A 19,593-nucleotide genomic window follows, 5' to 3' on the forward strand; every position below is an offset into this window, starting at 1 on the left:
TTGCTAAGATTAGGGTTTTCCCCTTCCATACACTGAACAGACCAGTGGTGACGCTGCCCTCCTCCACCATACACTCTGGGTCTGAGCTCTCCTGCTTCGGATCTATGTATTCCATAACACCTGGAAGAAAAGGAGCCTTACAGGAGGTGCTGCTCTTCTCTGGAGCCACATCACAGCAGTGCTAGAGCAGCAGCAGGCCATGTTTCTGCCTTGCCTTCCAGCTGGGCTTTGGGGACATGCTCCCACAACACCAAAGCTCCAGCTGCAGCCCCAGCCAGCACCCAGGACCTGCCTGCCGTCTTTGAAAGGGTTTCTGTCCACCCCATGAGCAGAAACATACTTTCACCATTGCCCAACCATGTCTTGTTCTCAGTTATTAGATCCAAACCATGCTGGATTAACCCATTCAAAGCATCCTCTCACCACAGCATGAGCATTTCAGTCCTTCTTCCTTCAGGGCAAAAAAGCACTTCCAACAATGCTGAAGCCTATTTAAGAAACAAACTCACCAAAAATGTGAAGGCTGCCAGGAATTCTTTCGTTATCCACAGAGGTTAAAGTTTTATTTTGATATAAAAATTAAATAGCAAAGTTGTTTTGGTTTTTTTACAGTGATAAATTAGAAATTTACAGTACATACATTGAAGTAGATATATTTTCTGTACACCCCAAAATAATCAGTGTCTATTTCCTTAAAATTCAGAGAAAGGAGCTAAGTTGTCTGTTCAATGTAAGAGCTAAGCTTGTACCTCTCTGGCAGACGCTTGTGAACACTGCAGTGCCAAGAGCACAGGCTGAGGGGGGAGGTGGGAGCAGGGGCTGTGCAGTGGAAGGAAACGCCTGCAACGTCTGTGCTTGTATAACCACAGCAACTGCACTTCCGAGACAGGATTAGTCACACCCCTTATGGCTTTAAGCTCCCAACAATGCTGAAATGAGAGAATTGTGGAGCTGCTGATACCCACTCTGCTTGGCAAGTGCCAGGTTTTAGGCTGTCTGCTGCGTCCTCCCGCTTGCACAGCCTGACATGAAGCCAGGTAAATGCATGGGGGTGAATACATCAATGGAATGGTCTGATTGATGCAACCACTAATTTCACTTTGGGGCAGTACAGCGTTCCCCCATCTGCTGGGGAAAGATGTGTCCTCAGGAACAGCAGCTGGTGCCTCCCCCCAGCCCACCTCTTTCCCACAGCATTTGAATCGCTCACATGCTTTAATGGAATATCCCTCCAGGTCCCTCCTAGGGCCACACAGTGCCATCCTCATCCAGCTCACTGTGTCTCACATCACCAGGAGCACCCCTCCGTCAACAGTTCACAGTGTCACAGGCAGAGATGCAAGGATTTCATAAAAAGGCACTATTTAACGTTCACTTCTGTGTACATAGCAAGGTTAAAAACGCCATTTATTGAATCAGTCTACTCAAACATGGGTCTTATTGTCCAGGAGAGTATCCAAAGCCTTTCAGACTGAAGCACACCTTGAGTGAACACAACACCTTGGCACGGCCAAATAGTAGGTTACAAAAAAGGGTCATACTGCATCCTTGCTCCTTGGAAGCCAGCATCCAGCTGCTGACTTTACATTCCTCACTGTGCCAGCAGAAAGACTGCATGATGGAGAAGCTCCGCCATCTGAAGATCTCACACTTGCAAAACTCCTCGTCCACAAAGGAATAACCAGATCCAAACACAACACTAACAGCGAGAGACTTTATGGAGAGGGTGAAAAGGCCCAGCTGGAATGTGGTGTTGGCCAAGACAGTGCTTGTGTGTCTTGAACAGAATGTGTCAAGTTGTCACTTGTTCTGCTGGAGAGGGAGCCCAACCGCAAAGACTGCCATTAGGGTTTGTTTGGGGTCTGGATTTTGTTTGTAAAAGAAAAAAAAAGTTCTCTAGCACATGTTTCGACACTGACATTGAAACAATACATGCTTCTGGGATGGATTAGCACTCACTTCCAGAGCTGGAGTGAACTGTGGTTTGGGAAGCACATGGGCACCTGTGTGGAAAGCAAGTATTTTAATAAAGCAGCATCTGTTCTCAGCTGCCCTGGAAGATCATGGGAGCTGGGGCACCAGGGCGATGCTTTGCAGCTGATCAGGTTCCACACAAACAAAGGAAGCAAAAGCTTGGGGCACATAGATAAAATCAAAAGTGTTTCAAAGGGATAGAGCATCATAACAGTGTTCTCTAAGTGCTTCTAGGATATTTGTATTTGCATCACCTTTCTCACAAGCCCCTGACACTACATTCAGCTCCCCACAGGCTGATGCCTCCTCATATAAAATAATAAGAAATGTAATGGTTTCTTTCAAACATTATTCACCAAGAAGTTGGATTTCTTGTGTCCCTTTACAAAAACTGGAAAGGTCTTTGTTGCTCCTGAGGACTGAATGCCTGCTCACATTCTGTGTGTAAATATACATTAAAAACTGTCTCCATAGCTGTCAGTGAGCAATTGAAGCATCGTTGTGAGGCAGTCAGCTGTACTGCAATGTCATGGGCTGAGAATGTTCTTTTAATTGCAACTGACACACATAATTATACAACTGATCTGTGTGAACACGAGGTTGCCAAGCAATTTAACATTTTGCTTCTCCCCAGACTGGCGTCTACAGAGGAGATACCATCACACTGAATGAAATACATTAAGACTTAATTGCTTCATGCAATGAGTCTCCAGAGTCAAGTACGTTTGCTTGGAGAAACATGGCATTGTCTGAAGGTACCTTCAACTAATTTTTCTCTTTTCTGAAGGAAGGATCACTACAGAGTTAAGACTTTTTTTAAAGCTAATAAATGCAGCAGAATAAAGTGGTCTGCTAGAAATAGCAGGAGCACCTGAAGGTGCAGGAATGGAGGAAATGGATAACGATAATAGATGCAGAAGACCATACACAGTATCCCACCTTGAGCTGATTCCTCTACTTCTGAGGACAGCCTTGAGTAAAACTTTTAGATTTTATAAATATTGGTAGAACCACAGAATAACTGAGGTGGGAAAAAACACAGGGAGGTTCAAATTCCCACAAGGCAGAATCAACTCTCCATTCAGACCAGGTTATAAATGGCAAAAAGAATGAGTCAAAATTATTATTAGGCCATTAGATGACTCAAAAGTCATCCTCACTAATGCCTCACTAAATCCTACTCATCACGGGTAAGACCTGGAAAGTCCATTTACTATTTGTTTCAGGACATGATCCCTGACTGAATTGTGCAGTGTATTGGAACACCAGAATTCCCCAGGGCATAAAGACAGAATCCTCATCAAGCACTTCCTTCTCAATGCTGAACTCACAAAGAAGACATCTGACTGAGGTCCTGCTCCATCTTCTGGTAACTTGGTAACTGGACCCTAATTAAGCCCAGAATTTGGCCCTGGACTGCCTGTCCTCCATCAGCTGTAAGGCAATGAAAGGAAAACATCGTCGCACAGCTATGGGCTACAGCACCTCCATTTCTAAAGAGTTCAAGACTTAAAAAAGGAAGATAACATGTTTGGCTATTTCACAGCTTTTATAGCCTCCCTGGGCTCTCCTATTTTGGGCAGCATGGTTTATGGCTATTGTATCTGCAGCATGATCCTTTTGCTGTTTATTCTTTAAGGCTTTTTTTTTTCCTCCCATCCCCCGACAGGTTGTGCAACGATCCCCTACTCTATTCCCAACATTTACACAGCAACGTTTGCACATGATCAGTCCTTCACAGGAGAGCAGTCAGAGCAGTGGGATGCTGTCCTTTTCTCATACCACGGTCTCGTTCCCTTTGCCGGGTTTCACCCAACCGTCCGCTCTCTTCTCCCGTTTCATTTTCCCTGAGTTCACCAGTCTGTTGGAGCACTTCTGCCACGTGTGCAGAGTTTTGGCTGACCAGATCCACATACCTGATGTAATACCCACCAGAAGGGACATGAAAATTTTGAGCATCTCCACTGCCATATTGGAATCATCTGCCGAATAGCGGAAAATGGCCCAGTTGGAGATTTCGTAGAAATAACAGGCAATGACACACGTTGCTGGGACGGTGTACAACACTGAAAAGACCCCGATTTTGACCATCAGTCTTTCCAGTTTGTCAGTTTTAGTTCCATCTTTCTGGAGATTAGACCTGATTTTAAATAAGGCCACGAGTCCCGCTGCAATGAATAAAGTCCCGATGACCAGGTAGGTAAAAAGCGGAGCCACAACAAAGCCTGTCAGCGCATCCAGGTTCTGGTTCCCAACATAGCAGAGGCCGGTGAGCTCGTCTGCATCCACAAGTCTCATAATCAAAATGACAATGGTCTTCACCGCCGGGATGGCCCAGGCTGCGATGTGGAAGTAGGAGCTGTGCATCTCGATTGCTTCGTGGCCCCACTTGAGTCCCGCAGCCAGAAACCACGTCAGTGTCAGAATAACCCACCAGATGGAGCTAGCCATCCCGAAAAAGTACATCAGCAAGAAAATTATCGCACATCCTGTGTTCTTAAGACCTTCTTGGATAAGAACAGGTTCTGCTGCCTCTTCAAAATCACAGGATATCCTTTCCCGGCCCACAGTTAGCCTCACAATATAAGCAATGCTATAAATATTGTAGCACATGCTCAAAAATATGATTGGCCGCTCCGGGTAGGAAAATCTGGATGAATCAATCAGGAAGGTCAGGACTGTGAAGGCAGTCGAGATGAAGCAAAGACTGGCCCATATGGCCATCCAGATATCTGTGAATTCCTTGGCTGACCTGCTGTACAGACCAGCGTCGTAGCCACACTTCAGGACGCAGCTCAAGCTTCTCTTCACCCAAATGTACTGATCTGAGTTAGATCCCATGCCGTGGCACTCTTCTCCAGGCTGCAAGGAGGTCTTGCTGTGAAGGGGAACCTCTTCGTCTCCTGGGCCCTCCATGCACATGTGGTTGTGATCATTCTGGGGTGGGAATTTGCTGCAGTTTAGGGCGTCTGGCCAGAAAAACCCAAATTCTTTTAAAACAGGTTCACATCTTCTTTTGACAGAGAGGCACATGCCTCCACAGGGACCTATGGGGATGTTAATCTTCTCTGTGCACATCGGCACATAAACTGAACACAGGAAGAACTGGAAGAGAGAAACAGAAATCACAAGTGTGTTGAGGGAAAATGAAACAGGTTGCAATATAAAAAGTTTTCTTTTTTTTCCATTTTAGCAGTAATATTTGGTCCCTTGTCTTAAAAAAAACCAGGAAGCAGCGTAAAACAAATCAACCAAGAACAATAAAAACAAAAGAGAGAAAAAAACCCAACAATGTTGTCTTTTTTCAGTTCAAATGTGGTCCAAAGCCAAAGTCTGAAAATTTTACTCCCTAGATTAGCTCCATGTAAATCTGGCCCATCAGTTCCAATGAAGCAAGTGGGATTTAGCCAGATTTAAACCTCGAGGGTACAATTTAAGAAAGCAGAAAATCAAATTAAAGGGGTTTAAACAAATACATATATTTGTTCTGAGCATTGCCTGGATGTTTCAGCTAAGAAACAAATAGGAGGAAAAAAGCATTTATTGAAATACTTATGTTCACGATCCTCCCAGAAAAATGGTTTTTATTTTACAATAAGTTCACGTATGCATTTACGACAGTAATAATTTATTGTAGTTTTCTCGTCTTTTGAATAATAGTAATTCGGCGACGCGACACCGTGAGAGGAGTTGCGTGCTGACACGGGAACTCTGCCCCGAGAAACAAGCTGGGTTTTGTTTGAGGAAATCCATGCCCGTGGGGAGGACAGGGATCCTGCCATTCGCCTGGGAAAGAAACTTTGGCGGTGGAGCTGCCGGCGGGGTCCCGAGCTGCCCCAGCTCCCCGCGGCCAGCCCCGCTCGTTCCGCACGGAATCGGGCGCGGCACCTGGGGCACGGCCGGGACGGAGGGCAGCGGCCGGGAGAGCTCCGGGAGCCGCCGCAGCCTCCGCCAGCGGCCGGGAGGGGAGCACCGCGCTGCGGCGGGCGCTCCTCGCCGCGGGCAGCCGGGACACCGCCGGGACACCGCCGGGACACCGCCGGGACACCGCCGGGACACCGCCGGGACACCGCCGGGACACCGCCGGGACACCGCCGGGACACCGCCGGGACACCGCCGGGACACCGCACCTCCGCCCAGCGTGAGCCGCGCTCCCTTCCCAGCCAGCCAGGAGCGTCACAGCGAGGCGGCGCGACTTTCGGGGTGGGTTAGTACTGATCCGAGCAGGAGGGGACGAGGATGGGGTGCTGCGGAACAGCAGCCGGCCCGGGCACCGCACGGCCCCGCCGTGTGTCGTCCCCACCTCGCCCACGCACCCAGGTCCCCGCGGAGCCCCGACGCACCTGGAGCTGGCTGGAGCAGCCGTACTGGATGAGCGGGGTGAAGGTGGTGAGCTGCAGCTCCGCGTCCGCCTGCAGCTCGTGCCCCACCAGGTTGGGCATCTTGGTGACATTGTAGCCCAGGTTCTGGCACATGGCGATGCGGATGGCGTCGCAGCGCCGCTCCTCCTCGTCGCCGAAGCCCCGCGCTCCGCCGAGCAGCCCGGCCAGCAGCACGGCCAGCAGCCGGGCGCGGCCGGCCGCCCCCCCGCCATGGCCCCCCGCCATGGCCCGCAGCGGCCCCGGCCCCGGCCGCGCCGTGCCGCACGGGCCGGCTCCAACGGGGCGGGCCGGGGGCGGCTCCGCTATTAAACAGCCGCGCCGAGAAACGGCCCAGGGGAGGGACGCGCCTCACGGCCCGGCCCTCACGGCGCCACCGCCCCCGCCGCGGGAGCCCGCCCCGCGCAGCGCCCTCAGCGCCTCCGTGCCGAGCAGGACAGGGCAGGGCAGGGGTGCTACCTGCGCCTCAGCCCGGCACCCGGGAGTTCCCCTCCGCTCCCGGGGGAGCCCCGACCCTCACCCCAAGCCCGAGGAGCGCACTTCCACAGGCTCCATCTCACCGCTCCGCGCAGGGTCCCTTGTCCTTGGTGACCCACTACCTGCATTCTCCTCAGAAACCCCCAGGGATACCCGTCCGTGTCTCGTCTCCCCACAGCAGGTCCCCCCTCCTGTCCCGTGTGGCCAGTGCCCCTGAGAGACATCGTCACTATCCCCTGAGTTCCCACCGTGAGTGTAGGTCCCAGGGGCTCCCCAAGTTCGGCTCCGCAGGGATAGGGGAGACTGAGCTCCGTGCCGCAATCTTCCCCTCACTTCTGGCCTTTTTCCAGCCCTAAGTGCTCAGCTCTTCCACTGTGTAGTTAAAAATATCCGGGGTGGCTTTCTAAGCTGCTGTTTTGTCTTCTCAATGGGTTAAACTGCACCACTAGGTCACATCTGGGCTGTAGCATTGTTTGTTTTTTCACTGGGGCCATGAAACGTGTAGGGCACTGCTAGGTACCTCCTGGCATTTGTATAAATCCCTGTAAAATAAGTAAGTGTGGATGAAACATTTGTGAATTTGGGAGGAAAGGGCTGGATGATTAAGCAGACCTTTAATATGTCAGCAGGAGTAGGGATTAAGAGTAGAGAAACAAGACTCACACTTAAATTCCCTTGATATTATTTACACCTGTAATAAAACCTAGTTGCGCTGGTTGTGCCTTTAGCAAAAATATGTCATCTATTAATGAATTCTTTGTAAAGCACTTTGAAAATATTTGTAAAGCCCTGGTTGAGCAACCTCCTCCTGTGTGCACGCAGCAGGTGGCATGTGCATGTGCTCCTGAGGGTATCTGTCACAGGCAGCCAGGCCTAAGAACCCCTCGGGGCCTTTGCTGCTCCCCATCATTCCCCAGCTCCATTGGTCAACAAGACTGCGACTAATGGCACAAACCTCCCCTCAGCTATTGCTCCTTACTAAGCACAGGACTGTAAATCACAGCAAAACCCGTGCCATAAAGTGCTCTGTGCTTGCTCACTGCAGGTTTCCCCTCTGAGGCTCTGTCCCTGCTGGGGTTTTTTTTTACCTCGGAGAGGGGGGAAACTGTGTGTGAGCTGACCTGGGACATTGCAGGGACTGATGGACATTAATGTGCTTTCCTCTAGCAAGATGGTGCTTAAACTGAGGTTTTGTGAGCGTAGGTATTTAGAGAGCTCTCATTGCTGTAACACTTTACATCTAGCTTGAATAAACAGTGTCTCTAAACTCACAAGATCCTTGTGAGGCAGACAAGTAATATTATCTTAACTTTTCAAACACAGAGGCAGACAGTGCTCCAGTCCCAAGGTCAGTCAAGGAGCCTGCAATGGAGTCAGCAACTCAACCATATCATACAAAGCCCATATTTACCTGCAGGCATTGGTGTCTGCACCCAGCAGTGCTCAGCTGCTAATCTGGGTGGGTGATAATGCTGCGAACACACACGGTGTGCTGCACATGTCCACCAGGCTGTTCCCAGCACTGCCAAGTTTACTTTCCCTAGCACACAAGTGCAGGGACTGGGTGATGGGTGCTCCCCATGCAGTCAAACACATCAAAGTAAGAGGCAGGCTTCCATGGGAGAAGGTTTTGGTTGGAGTTTATTTTTTTTTCCAAATTTTCTAGGAAAGAAGGCTAGAGGGAGAATCATAGTGACCTTAAAAACTATGCATCTTTGTCCCAGTATATGAAACCCCTTTTCATCTGCCATCTCCTGTTGCAGTTAGGTGCTGAAGCAGAATTTGCTGCTGCTAGAATAAGGCCTTTACCTAATTCCTATGAAATAAACCACCTACTGCATATTCAGAAATTACAAAGCAAAACCCTTGGACCATGAACCTAGTCCCTGGACTAAGTAAAACTCCAGTGGACACAAGTACCTTTGTAGAAAAAGAACTTCTCACCCCAAAAAAAGCTCCTACCACTATTGCCTCTTCTTTGAGAATACAAAATAAATATTTGAAAGTGCTACAATGCTGTGTTTGCTTTGGAAAGTCTTTTAGATAATGGGAATTAGTTTTGAAAACAAGAGTGCTGTGAGAAGCAGTGGCTAATCATATGAGAGGCTGGAGTTGGAAAAAATGGTAATTAACCTGCTTTGAACCTTATGCATATAACAGTGATTCAATGTCACCATGATAAGCATGTAGATATCATTATTTTTAAACAGATCAGAATAGGAAAACTTCTGGATAGAACTAGTGGATTTATAGATTCTTGGATTACAGGGCAGTGTGAGACACTGGCCTGAATCTGGCACAGAAAAAGCTGTATTCCTTCCTCAATTATTGATTGCCTGACTTGCAGCATATTTTTTTATAAATTTGATTTTGAGAGTTCTTTAGTTAAAAGATCAGCAGGCTCCCTTACAATTATTATTTGTTGTCACTGCCAATAATTACATTTGGTTTCTAGTCTGAGTTATCTCCAGCGTCCAGCCACTGACTTTTGTTCTACCTTTACTGGACAGGTTGAGAAGTCATTATTGAGACTAACCCTGTAGGTTATGTCAGGCTGTGATTAAGTTACCTTTTGTCCTTTTTTAATAACCAAAATAGATTGAATTTCCTGAGTTTCTTATTGTAAGGTGTTTTTCCCAATTCTTTAATCATACTTTTGATTTTAAAGGAGCAAGATTTTACCCTGCTGTTTAAATACCACTTTCAGCCCAAACCATCCTTTATAGTACAAATAGATATGTCTGAATTAGTAGTTGAAACACCCTTGGTCCCTTTAGAGTCAGCTAAAGTCAGGATAGACAGACACTTGCAGAACGCAGCTTACATAATAGGAATGTCATTAATACGAAATCCTACTTATTATTGTCTTGGTTTTAGTACTTCCCCCCTACATTTGTGTGTATATTTTTTTGCATATTTATTAAAGCCATGGATGAATTTTTACACTATGAAAATAAATAATGCTTACCAGGACCTCTGAGTCTTCCACTGATTTGTAGGGCATCAAGGAAGGTTCATAACTTTCCTGAACATTTTCAATGCATCAATATTTGCCTGAACTCTAGTGGTAGAACATTCAGTTCTCAGCTCAGCTTTCCCACTGGAGGGATACTCATGTCAAAAGCTCAGTCCTACAAGATGACCTTGCTTACTCCTCCAAGGGCATGATCTCTTCCCCTGCATTGCAAGGAGAGCCAGGACCGAGGCCTTGCAGGCAGATTGGAGAAAGCTTGGGCGTCTGTTTGGGTTTCTAAAAAAAAAAAAGTGGATACCACATTAGCATTGGATTATTTTAACCAAACATAGATGTCAGCTTTTAGTCAGTTGAATTTCATTCTAGAAATGCCTCTCTCTCTCAGTTGACTGCAAAAGGAATGTAGGATGACCAGCTCAGAGGTGAAAGCTCTCAAAGAGGTGTCTAGTGCTGCATGAGAACAGTCCCTGCCTCCCAGCCAGTCTCCTGGGAACTGATGACAGACAATACTGATATTACCTTCCAGAAAGTTATTTTAAAGATCTTGTATACATGTCAAATAAACATATAAGAATTTTAAAATGTATAGCTTCTAGAGCAGTTTTGGGATACTGAAATTTTAAGAATGACTTAATTACTATTAGTTATGTCTATGATATTATTAGTTATCTCTATGAGATGAGATATCTATTTTTTCAATATACAACAAAGATGACTGTTGAACCTGGCTGTTACCTGTTTTTTTTACTGACAATTCCACAACTTCTATCAAGTAACAGAATTCTACCATTAATGATCTTTTAGTCTCAATTTATATAAAACAATATTGTCTTTGAACATCTGTCCATTTTTTTTGTTTTGCATATTTTATCACATACTTGTCATTCCTTTTGGATTTATATTCATTCAAATCAGTGTTTCCTTCATAGTCTTTGACATTTATGCTTTTATTAAACTTAATTAGCTTTATAATATTAAAATATTATTAAAGAATTAAAAGAAGAATTTCCATCTGAATTCCAGCTGCATTTTTTTAGTCAGGACCTTCTTTCTCAAAATCCATCTAAATCAATCATCTACTTTATTCAATGATGTCTTTGCAAGCACCTAGCAATAATTTTTAAATAGTTTCCTAACTGCCATTCACAAGCTCAAAATAAGTTTTCTCCCTTACTTCTGTACTTCACGAGGCTGACTCTTTTAAAGCAGGAAATACATATATTCCCCTCTTTGCACTTATCCGTTATGATCATCATTTCAATTGTCCAGTAACAATCAGAAAGAAGTGGTATCATCATGATACTTCCAGTGAACATGGCTCTATCAGAAAACATGGCTATCTGAGGAGAAACCCCAGTGCAGCCAGTTGAATATGTATTTATGCATATGTGTATATATATAGATATGCAAATATATTTACACATACAAATATCTGGGGATTTATATATAAAGTATTCATAGAAACATTACAGAAACATTAAAGTTGGAGAAGATCATTAAGTGCAAGCATTAACCCAGCACTGCCAAGCTAAAACCACCACTAAACCACATCCTTATGTGCCACATTTACATGTTTTTTGAACACTTCCAGGAATGGTGATTCCATCACTTCCTTGAGCAGCCTGTTCCAGTACTTGATCACCTCTTCAGTAAAGCAATTTTTCCTGATATCTAATCTAAACCTCCCCTGGTGCAACTGGAGGCCATTTCCTCTTGTTCTGTTGTTCACTGGGAGCAGAGACTGCCCCCCACGTGGCTTCAGGTAATTGTGGAGATCAGATATAATACAGGTGACACCGGTGCACAAGGTGGTGAACATTGGGGCATTCGTATTCAATGGTGTGGAATCAACCAACACTGATGTCAGTGAGGCAGGACTTGTCTCAGACTTTAAAATAAAATGCGTATTGTGTGCATATTTACCTGCCATAGCACACTGCAGAATCCTTCTGGGCCTGACCCAATGGGATTTGGCTCCTGATAGTCTCAGGATACTCTGTTTAAATTTCTACCCTTGGTGTCTCCATGTGAGCCAGCTCTCTGTGCAGAGGGAGACCCAGACAATATCATCAGTGTGTCTAGAGCACAAGTCTCCTGACAGGCTGGGAATCTCTGCTTTCATGCAGTTATGGCTGTAAGTTCTTTAAAGTACTTTGGTGAAGCTAAGCTGTGACACAGATCCCATATCTAGATTCAGCTGTGTAATTCCTTGCATGCCAATTGGGTCAATAGTTGCTCCATGACCCTTAAAAGTCAATATTTGGTTTGCACAGAGACCTCAGAATTTGGTTTTATAGCATTGTAAACAGGAAATTTCAGTGCTACTTAATATGCATAATTTTGAGAAATCCTTTGCATTTAGATAGCATCAAAACATTCAACAATACAAGAGGATTTCTCAGATGATGGGTGGGGTTAGAAATCCAGGTAGAACAGAGGTATCACACACAATGTCCCATGGGAAACAGGAAAAAAAAGCTGTCCATAAATCTCATAGGATGAAAGGTGCCTATATAAAGGCCACTTAGGTCACTTCATCTATGTGTTAGTATTCTTTTTTTTTATTATTTTCACACAGGTATTTCTCTTTCTAACTTTAAGAATAACTTCAGTTAAAAAAAAAACAAAACAAAAACAAACTAAACAGTTTTCCAAAAGCCTATTTCCTCATATAATTCAGACTGATATACTTCTCTAACCAGATTAGCAGAACAGGCAAGGAGCTGTGAGGCAAAGTCACTCTCATGATCTAGTGAGGCAGAAACATTTTCACAATGAGTTTTTCATAGTTTATCCACATTTATTAAATTTTGTGCTAAAATACAAATCCCACCCAAAAAACCCTGCCCTCTTCCCTTGCCTGATTTTGACAAACTTCTCAGGAAAGGTCTGCTGCAGAGATACAGCATGACCAGTTTCAAGGACATCTCTTCCCTTTAGGAAAATTAGTAGACTTTTTGCCACGGTGAAGGCAAAAATCAGCACGAACTTTAGAAATTTTTGTCCCTCAGAATGACTTTCAGTTTAAACTACTGCTCACCATTACTTCTATAATGCTCAGAAACTCAAATTTTGGCTTGAAAATGTTGACCTTATCCACATTGACCTCAGCCCAAATGATTATTTTTTTCTGGAAATTGATGAACAGTTTTCTTAGAAAATTTTTCAGAGATCCCTTTTTTTAAAATGCTCAGATAAGTCCAAAACATCTTGGGTTTGTATCTTCAGATTTGGTATGTGCAGGGTACAATCCTGAAGGAGGAATGCACTTTTTGTAGTGTTTGAAGAAATTTCATTTCACAATAGCAAAGTAGCCTGAAAACTTTGGAAATAATAGACTGATTGCTCATGTAGTGTGGTAGATTTAGCCGTGGTAGAAAATGACAGACTGAGTTCTCCCTCCCTGAGAGGTCATGAGTCTTGCTTTATAAATAAGGCTTAGTTTCCTTTTTGCAGAGTCATCTTTCCCACTAAACCTTTCTGCATCCTGTTTTGCTTTAATTCTATGGCAGCATCAGAGGTTATTTCCTGTGTGTTTGCTGTCCATAAGCAACATTGTACTTGGCTTTTGGTGTAATTTTGCACATTCTGTGAAGCAAATTTCAGTGGACCTGACTTAAGAAGGACACTTTCTTCTTCATGTGGGACGTTGAGATAACTTACTTCTCTTAACTCACCCAGGTTGCACTCAGCCCTGGTCTTCACATCCAGCTGTGACCAACATCACAAAAACATGCTTATGAACACAGGGGGACAGATTTTTTTAAAATCATCCTATAGTGCTTTCTCCTCAAATGTATTAACCAAAAAGTAAACAAAAAAAATTCAAATATTTAAATTAGCTTACTTATTACCAAATAAGTAAATATCAAGCTTTTGAGCCTGGATATTAATGAATTAATCCATTATATTTTTTTGTCTTTGGAAATTATATCAGGCTGAGATATAAATCCCTCAAAATCAAAGCTGAGATGGTAGGTTTACTGTTATGCTTCAGCTGGTTTGCACTGCTCCAGTGATACCATGACGAGCTGGTTTAATCAATCTGTTATTGCAGGCTGAAAGCTGCTCTGTGTCATTGGAGCAGCACAGAGCTGTCGGGCGTGTGATGAATCTGGCCACAAATCTTAAAAGGTACTATTTTTCCCCATTAAAAAGGCTATGTGAGCTGATATGCTGTGTTTAGTTACATAACAGCGAGTATTGACTTGCAGGGCACGGCTGGGGAAAAAACCCTTCTTTGTATTGTGTTAGGCAGGCAGTGGGGTCATTCTCCTGGGAAAGAAACTCGACATCTGCCAAGAGGTGAAGTTTGCTGCGTGCGCGTTGCTTTGGTGGTGCCTGTGAATGCACAAAGGGGGAGCTGGACACGAGAGGGAAAGCTGTCCCGGTGAGGACACGGGCTGCTGGCAGCGCTCTCTGGAGCCCGTCACGCACTGGTAACATGCCTTTGAGTTATACACACCACTGCCTCCAGGTCCTTCTGGAATCATAGAGAACTCTAAAATAAGCAACAGTACTTGAGTCTTCCAGTTCTAGCTGGACTGCCCAGTTTACAGTGGCACTATTCTTCGCTTTGTGGGCCATTTAAAACAGTTACTGAGTGCTAATTATTTCCACATTCCTGTCTCCACTGCAATTCTTTTATTTTTTTCTAACTTTCAAAAGACTTTTAATTTATTTTTGCCTTTTTTTCTCTTTAAATGATTACAGAACGCATTCAGCTTGGGAGCTGTGTAATTATTTCATTTAAGGAGATGAGTTTTTGTTAATATATTTATACACCCAGCATGCACATAATTGCAAAAGATATTACTTTATTCTGCTTTCTCTTCCAGGACAGATTATTCCCCTTTCTCACAAAGACAGACCTGCTCTTCCATTAACCATTTGTATGTGACATTCATAGGTTTTCTTTTTCTTTACCCATTCCTATACCCTTAAAGCAGCTGCATTCACAGGAAGACAAACATATAAATGTCATACCAGACAGTGAGAAGGACTGGTTAGGCAAGTCTTTGGCAAACAGGTTTCCTAATTTCTATCCAAGCTGGCAAATTAAACATATGGATTACTGTTACACAAACCAATGGACTTTCAAATTAGTCTGAGCATAAATAATGCCATTCTGTCTTGTGTAGAAGGCTTTGCTGCCATTCCACATTTGCCTGTGTTCCTTGCATGCATACAGGTGCTTACGTGGAGTGCAACCCACCTTACACCTTGGACCTATGTTCTCTTCTTCTGACTCCCTGGCAGGGCAGGGTAGGTCCAGATACTAATTGTTAGAAAACTAACAAAATAAAATAAATAGTGCTGTGATGACAAGGAGGGGTGGTGTGACCACGAAAGGCAACAGATCAGCTTAGTTTGGCTTCAACCGTGAGGGAACCGCACCCTTATTCTTTTATGCTGTGCTGATCACGGTGGTATTTTTGCACTGTACTGAGGTTTTGTTATCAATGGAGCTAGTGCTGAATTTTATTTTCATTATTACTGGATCTGGAATTTGAGTATGTACTGATCTTTCATTCTTGGCCAGTGTAATTTCTATTTGGAGGCTGACAATTCATCTATTTCCCCACAGACTCATACATTAACTTAGAAAATAATGAGAGTTTATGTGAATTCCATTTTTCTCAGGCATTTTTATTCCTGGGAGAGACTTCCACGGGCCAAATTACCATGAAAACTATATCACCATGATATTTCAGTTCCTTAGAGTAAAAGTTCATATCTTTTAGTACTGTTGACACTGTACACACATCCTTGGGGAATTATGACAAATATAAAAAGAAAACTCCTAAAAATGTGCATAAAAAACACAAGAAAGGTGCCATCTAACCTAAATATTCCCCAAGTAAAACTAGAACAAATTATTTCTCAAATATGAAAGCTTTAAACCACAACTGGGCATCGTGCTGTATTGAGAGGCAAGGTTAGTATTCAATTTTTGACATAAAACCACTTCAGGTATATGAAGAAGTTTGTTGAAAAGGACATCAACACACAAATGCTCTCATCCCTTTGCTCTCATCATATGGGGCAAAGCAGTGAAGAACTGGGTGCCAAATTTAGACAAAAGCCACTCTTTCAGTGCAGCTGGTTCCTGAGGCTGGGCTGGAGTGACTCCTCCATGTTTTAATCCTGGAGGAAAGGCTTGCAAAGGCTCTCTCTTCCACCATGCCAAGATGACTGCAGTGGAAGGGAACCACTGCTGAGGCCAGTGACCCTCTCTGTCCTGTCCTAAACCTGCCTCTCCTTCCTGTGCACCTGATCTAGGAATGTAATTTTGATACATTTTGAGGGTGCTAGGTTTGTCTCCATTGAATACCAAGTGGGCAAGACAGACAGAAGGTAATTGAGAGTCCAGTTCAGATCTAAGGTGGCTGCACTGGAGATGCTTCACTCTCCCTTGACTACCAAAGGAGCTCAGGATGTGTATCTAATTCCTTAGCTCTTCCAGGCAGCTGGGAAAAGGGAGGAGGAACTAACATAAACTCAAATTAAACAGGGGAATGAGGATTAAGGAAGAATTTATACAAGAACTCTTGGGCAACAGTGCATGACTCTAAGATAAATATTCTTCAGCCTGACTAAAGGATCATTTTAACATCTTTATTGTAAGGCTCACACATAAAATGTAAAAACATGCCCTTCCAGGCTTTGAATGATGAAAGGGTGAACTGGGTCCTAAGAACATGATTTCCGTAAGTAAATAGCCAGCATTTCCAGAGATCATTTGTTAAGCAGACACAAGGGAAAAGAAGATTTCAAAAAATCCCCTTTTCAACTTTTTCCTTCTAGAAAGTTGTATTGGCAAGAGATGGATTTACTTTCTTCAGCTAAACCAAATTTGATGTAGAATGTTAAATGGCATTTGTTTTGTGACAATGAGCTTCTGGTGAGCCTGTAAACTCATAGAACTCTTTCTGGATCATCAGTAATTATAACTCCTTCATACACTGCTAAAAGCTGCATACCCTTTTAAACTGGGCTATTTAGCTAACTCAAAATTTCACTTCATCATCTGAAAATATGCCTTTCTGTTCTATTTTTACATTTTTCTCCCTAAACAGAGGTGGATGCAGTTCAGTGGGTGTGGGAGTGTCAGGAGGAGGTACAATTTCTTGCATGCATTCTGATTTCCCATGTGAAGTTTGCTTAAGTTCTTCTATGAGGGAACTTACTTGAACTATATCATTTGGATTAATCCTTTTTTTGGCACTGTGACAGAATTTGGACATTTGTGGACATCAGGTCATTAACCACCCTTACTACCTGCCTTTTAGGGGCAGCATGCTCTCCCAGCCAGGGTTGTATCGATTCCCTCCTGGGCTTTTGACCGAAGAGATCTGTATAAAACATTAACATTTCATTTCTTGTCCAAAAAAAGAGCCAAGTAAATTTTTCTATTTTCTATAAATAGGATAAAGAAGGAAGGTGCTTTTCTGGTGTGGGAGGGGAATGTAAAATGATACCATGTCTGACCAGTTACCTCATCTCTATGCATATGCACATGCACACTGAGCTCTAGCCAATGCCGTGAGCTTTCTGCTCTCTATCTTCAGAGTGCTAAAAACCACTATAAAAATATCAAGAGAAGCCTTCCAAGAGTGACATATATCAGGCTGCAAAATCACTTCTCCCAGGGAGTGATGAAAGCCCTATCATTGATATTATGAACAATAGTAATTACTAACACACGATGTGCACAAATCTGGACATTAAAGGTTCTGCAAGACACGCCTTCAAGATGCCACTGCCATGCAGAAGCATGGATGGAGATTTGGGCCTAGGGCCCAGAGAGCAAACCTCTTCTTAATAAAGAATTTACAGTCAAGTTCATATCTTCTAGCTGTGTCCACAGATACTATATAGCCCCAACAGCATTTGCTTACAATGAGAAAAAACACTGGAAAATACTGACTGGAAGACAATATAGGTAGGGCCAAAGAAATTACCTATTACTTTTACTTTAGAAGGGGATTTTTTTTTCAGAGACACAAAGTTAGGTGTTCAATCTGCACTGAAATCCAATGAAATGTGAACATCTAACTCCACAGGGTTTTTGAAATACTGACCCCAAGGTGTTAGATCCTTCTCCTGGCCATGCCAGGGTCAGCATGCAGGAAGTCTCTGCAGGAGATGTCTGTGAATGAGATCAGAACTCAACCACAAAACAGTGACAAAATCATCTGGTGCACACAGAGCTGTTCTCAGTGATGAGTATTTAACTTCATTATTTCTGTGTTTATTGCATTTTTCCCCCTTGTGTTGTTTCTGCTTTATCTGCAGTTTTTATTTTGATTTGTATTTTATTATGATTTACTTCACTAGTTCTCAGTCTTTTTACAGAGAACAAAAGAATGTAAAACAGTAGAATAATAGTGTTTATTTTCACAAGTTTGGACTGATCAAATAACTCATAAGTCCCAAAGTGGAACCATGCTTGAGGTAGGTTAGGTCATCTCAAGTGTGGGGAAACAAACAGAAATATCCTATTCTTTGCTATTGTTTGTTGTATTTATGCCACTTGAGAATTTTAACAATACCACATATATAAAACATTTGTTCTTGCTTTCTGCATTATTCAGAGTTTTCTCAAGGCTCTTTGGTGCTTTTTTTCCTGTGATGTTGCTATGCTTTAGTGACTTTCTCAACTAATTGAGCAGTAAGTTAGAAAGGGCTTCTAGGAATGAGCCAGAGGTGCTGAAAAGAAGGTTTTGTCCTTTGAATGCTTCTATGTTTAAAAAATGTTGAGAGTTTTAACTAGTTTGCTTCAACTTATTCCCTTGATTCTTGTTCATATGCACTGACAAACCTTGGTCTAGCAGAGAGGAACCAACCAACCAAGAGTCTGATGTTGCAGTCCCATCGAATCCACAATTGTTTTTTACACTGCTTTGGTTTTTGACAGGAGGTCCAAATGTGGATGTCTAAAGCTACATCTGCCCACCTAAACACAATACTTCAAAATCTCATAGCAATCATGGGTGTGCTGTTTCTTTGATTTGCAATTTAAAGCACTTTCGAGACAACTGGCAGCAAAGTTGAAAAAAAAGGCAAAGGGAGTGGCTTGCCTCAAAGAGCCTCCTCTGAGCCACTCCCTCTGCTCGCAGCTTTGGATATCCACAGTCCTGCTGAAGGACAATGTAGTTCATTAACCCAGGATAACATAAAATCACTGCCTATTTAAAAATATAAACCTGAAAAATGAAGTAGTTCAGCAGCTTCTGCTTAGGCTGTTGAATTCTACTGCTGTGACATCCAAGTGCTGGCAGCACGAGTGATCGGAGTCCTGAGGCTATTTCAGCATGAGCATTTGACAACTACATAGCTGAAATTTACTGTTCATTATTCTTCTGGAAAAAAAGAAAATCAGGCTTAAATTGAAAGTCTTTTCAAAAGTGCTGAGATTTTAGAAGCTATCATTAATTTTTGAAGGAGCTGTTGGGTGCTCAATTGCTTTAGAATAATTACATTTCTGTCTGTGGCCTCAGCAGCCCAACTTGACGGACAGAGAGTTTTATTACAGAAGCTTTAACCACACTAGAAACTCCAAAAGAAAAAAAAGACACCTTCTGAGTATTTTCTTAAGGTCATGACTGAAAAATGCTTGTGTTGGAAGAATAAACAAAATCTTAATAATGACCTCACAAAAGTTGGGAATGGCAAACAAAAGGTTTTGTTTGAGGATGTCATCATTCACTCCTGTCTCCTTTTTCTCTCCTATTTTCTGAAAGATCCTTGGCATTGACACTGCTGAAGAACAGCCCACCACGCACT

General features: G+C 43.4%; 1 protein-coding gene across 1 annotated transcript; it reads right to left on the reverse strand.

Annotated features, from left to right (window-relative positions):
• Nucleotides 1-533: 533 nt before the first annotated feature.
• FZD4 (frizzled class receptor 4) lies at nucleotides 534-6,622 on the reverse strand. The gene is made up of 2 exons (XM_059466736.1): nucleotides 6,318-6,622; nucleotides 534-5,079 (listed from the first exon to the last, which is right to left on the reverse strand). The coding sequence occupies exons 1-2, from the start codon at nucleotides 6,579-6,581 to the stop codon at nucleotides 3,751-3,753; spliced, it is 1,593 nt and encodes a 530-aa protein (XP_059322719.1). The 5' UTR covers nucleotides 6,582-6,622; the 3' UTR covers nucleotides 534-3,750.
• Nucleotides 6,623-19,593: the final 12,971 nt, after the last annotated feature.

The sequence above is a fragment of the Ammospiza nelsoni genome, chromosome 2 (assembly GCF_027579445.1).
Source record: "Ammospiza nelsoni isolate bAmmNel1 chromosome 2, bAmmNel1.pri, whole genome shotgun sequence".
Classification (NCBI taxonomy): Eukaryota; Metazoa; Chordata; class Aves; order Passeriformes; family Passerellidae; genus Ammospiza; species Ammospiza nelsoni.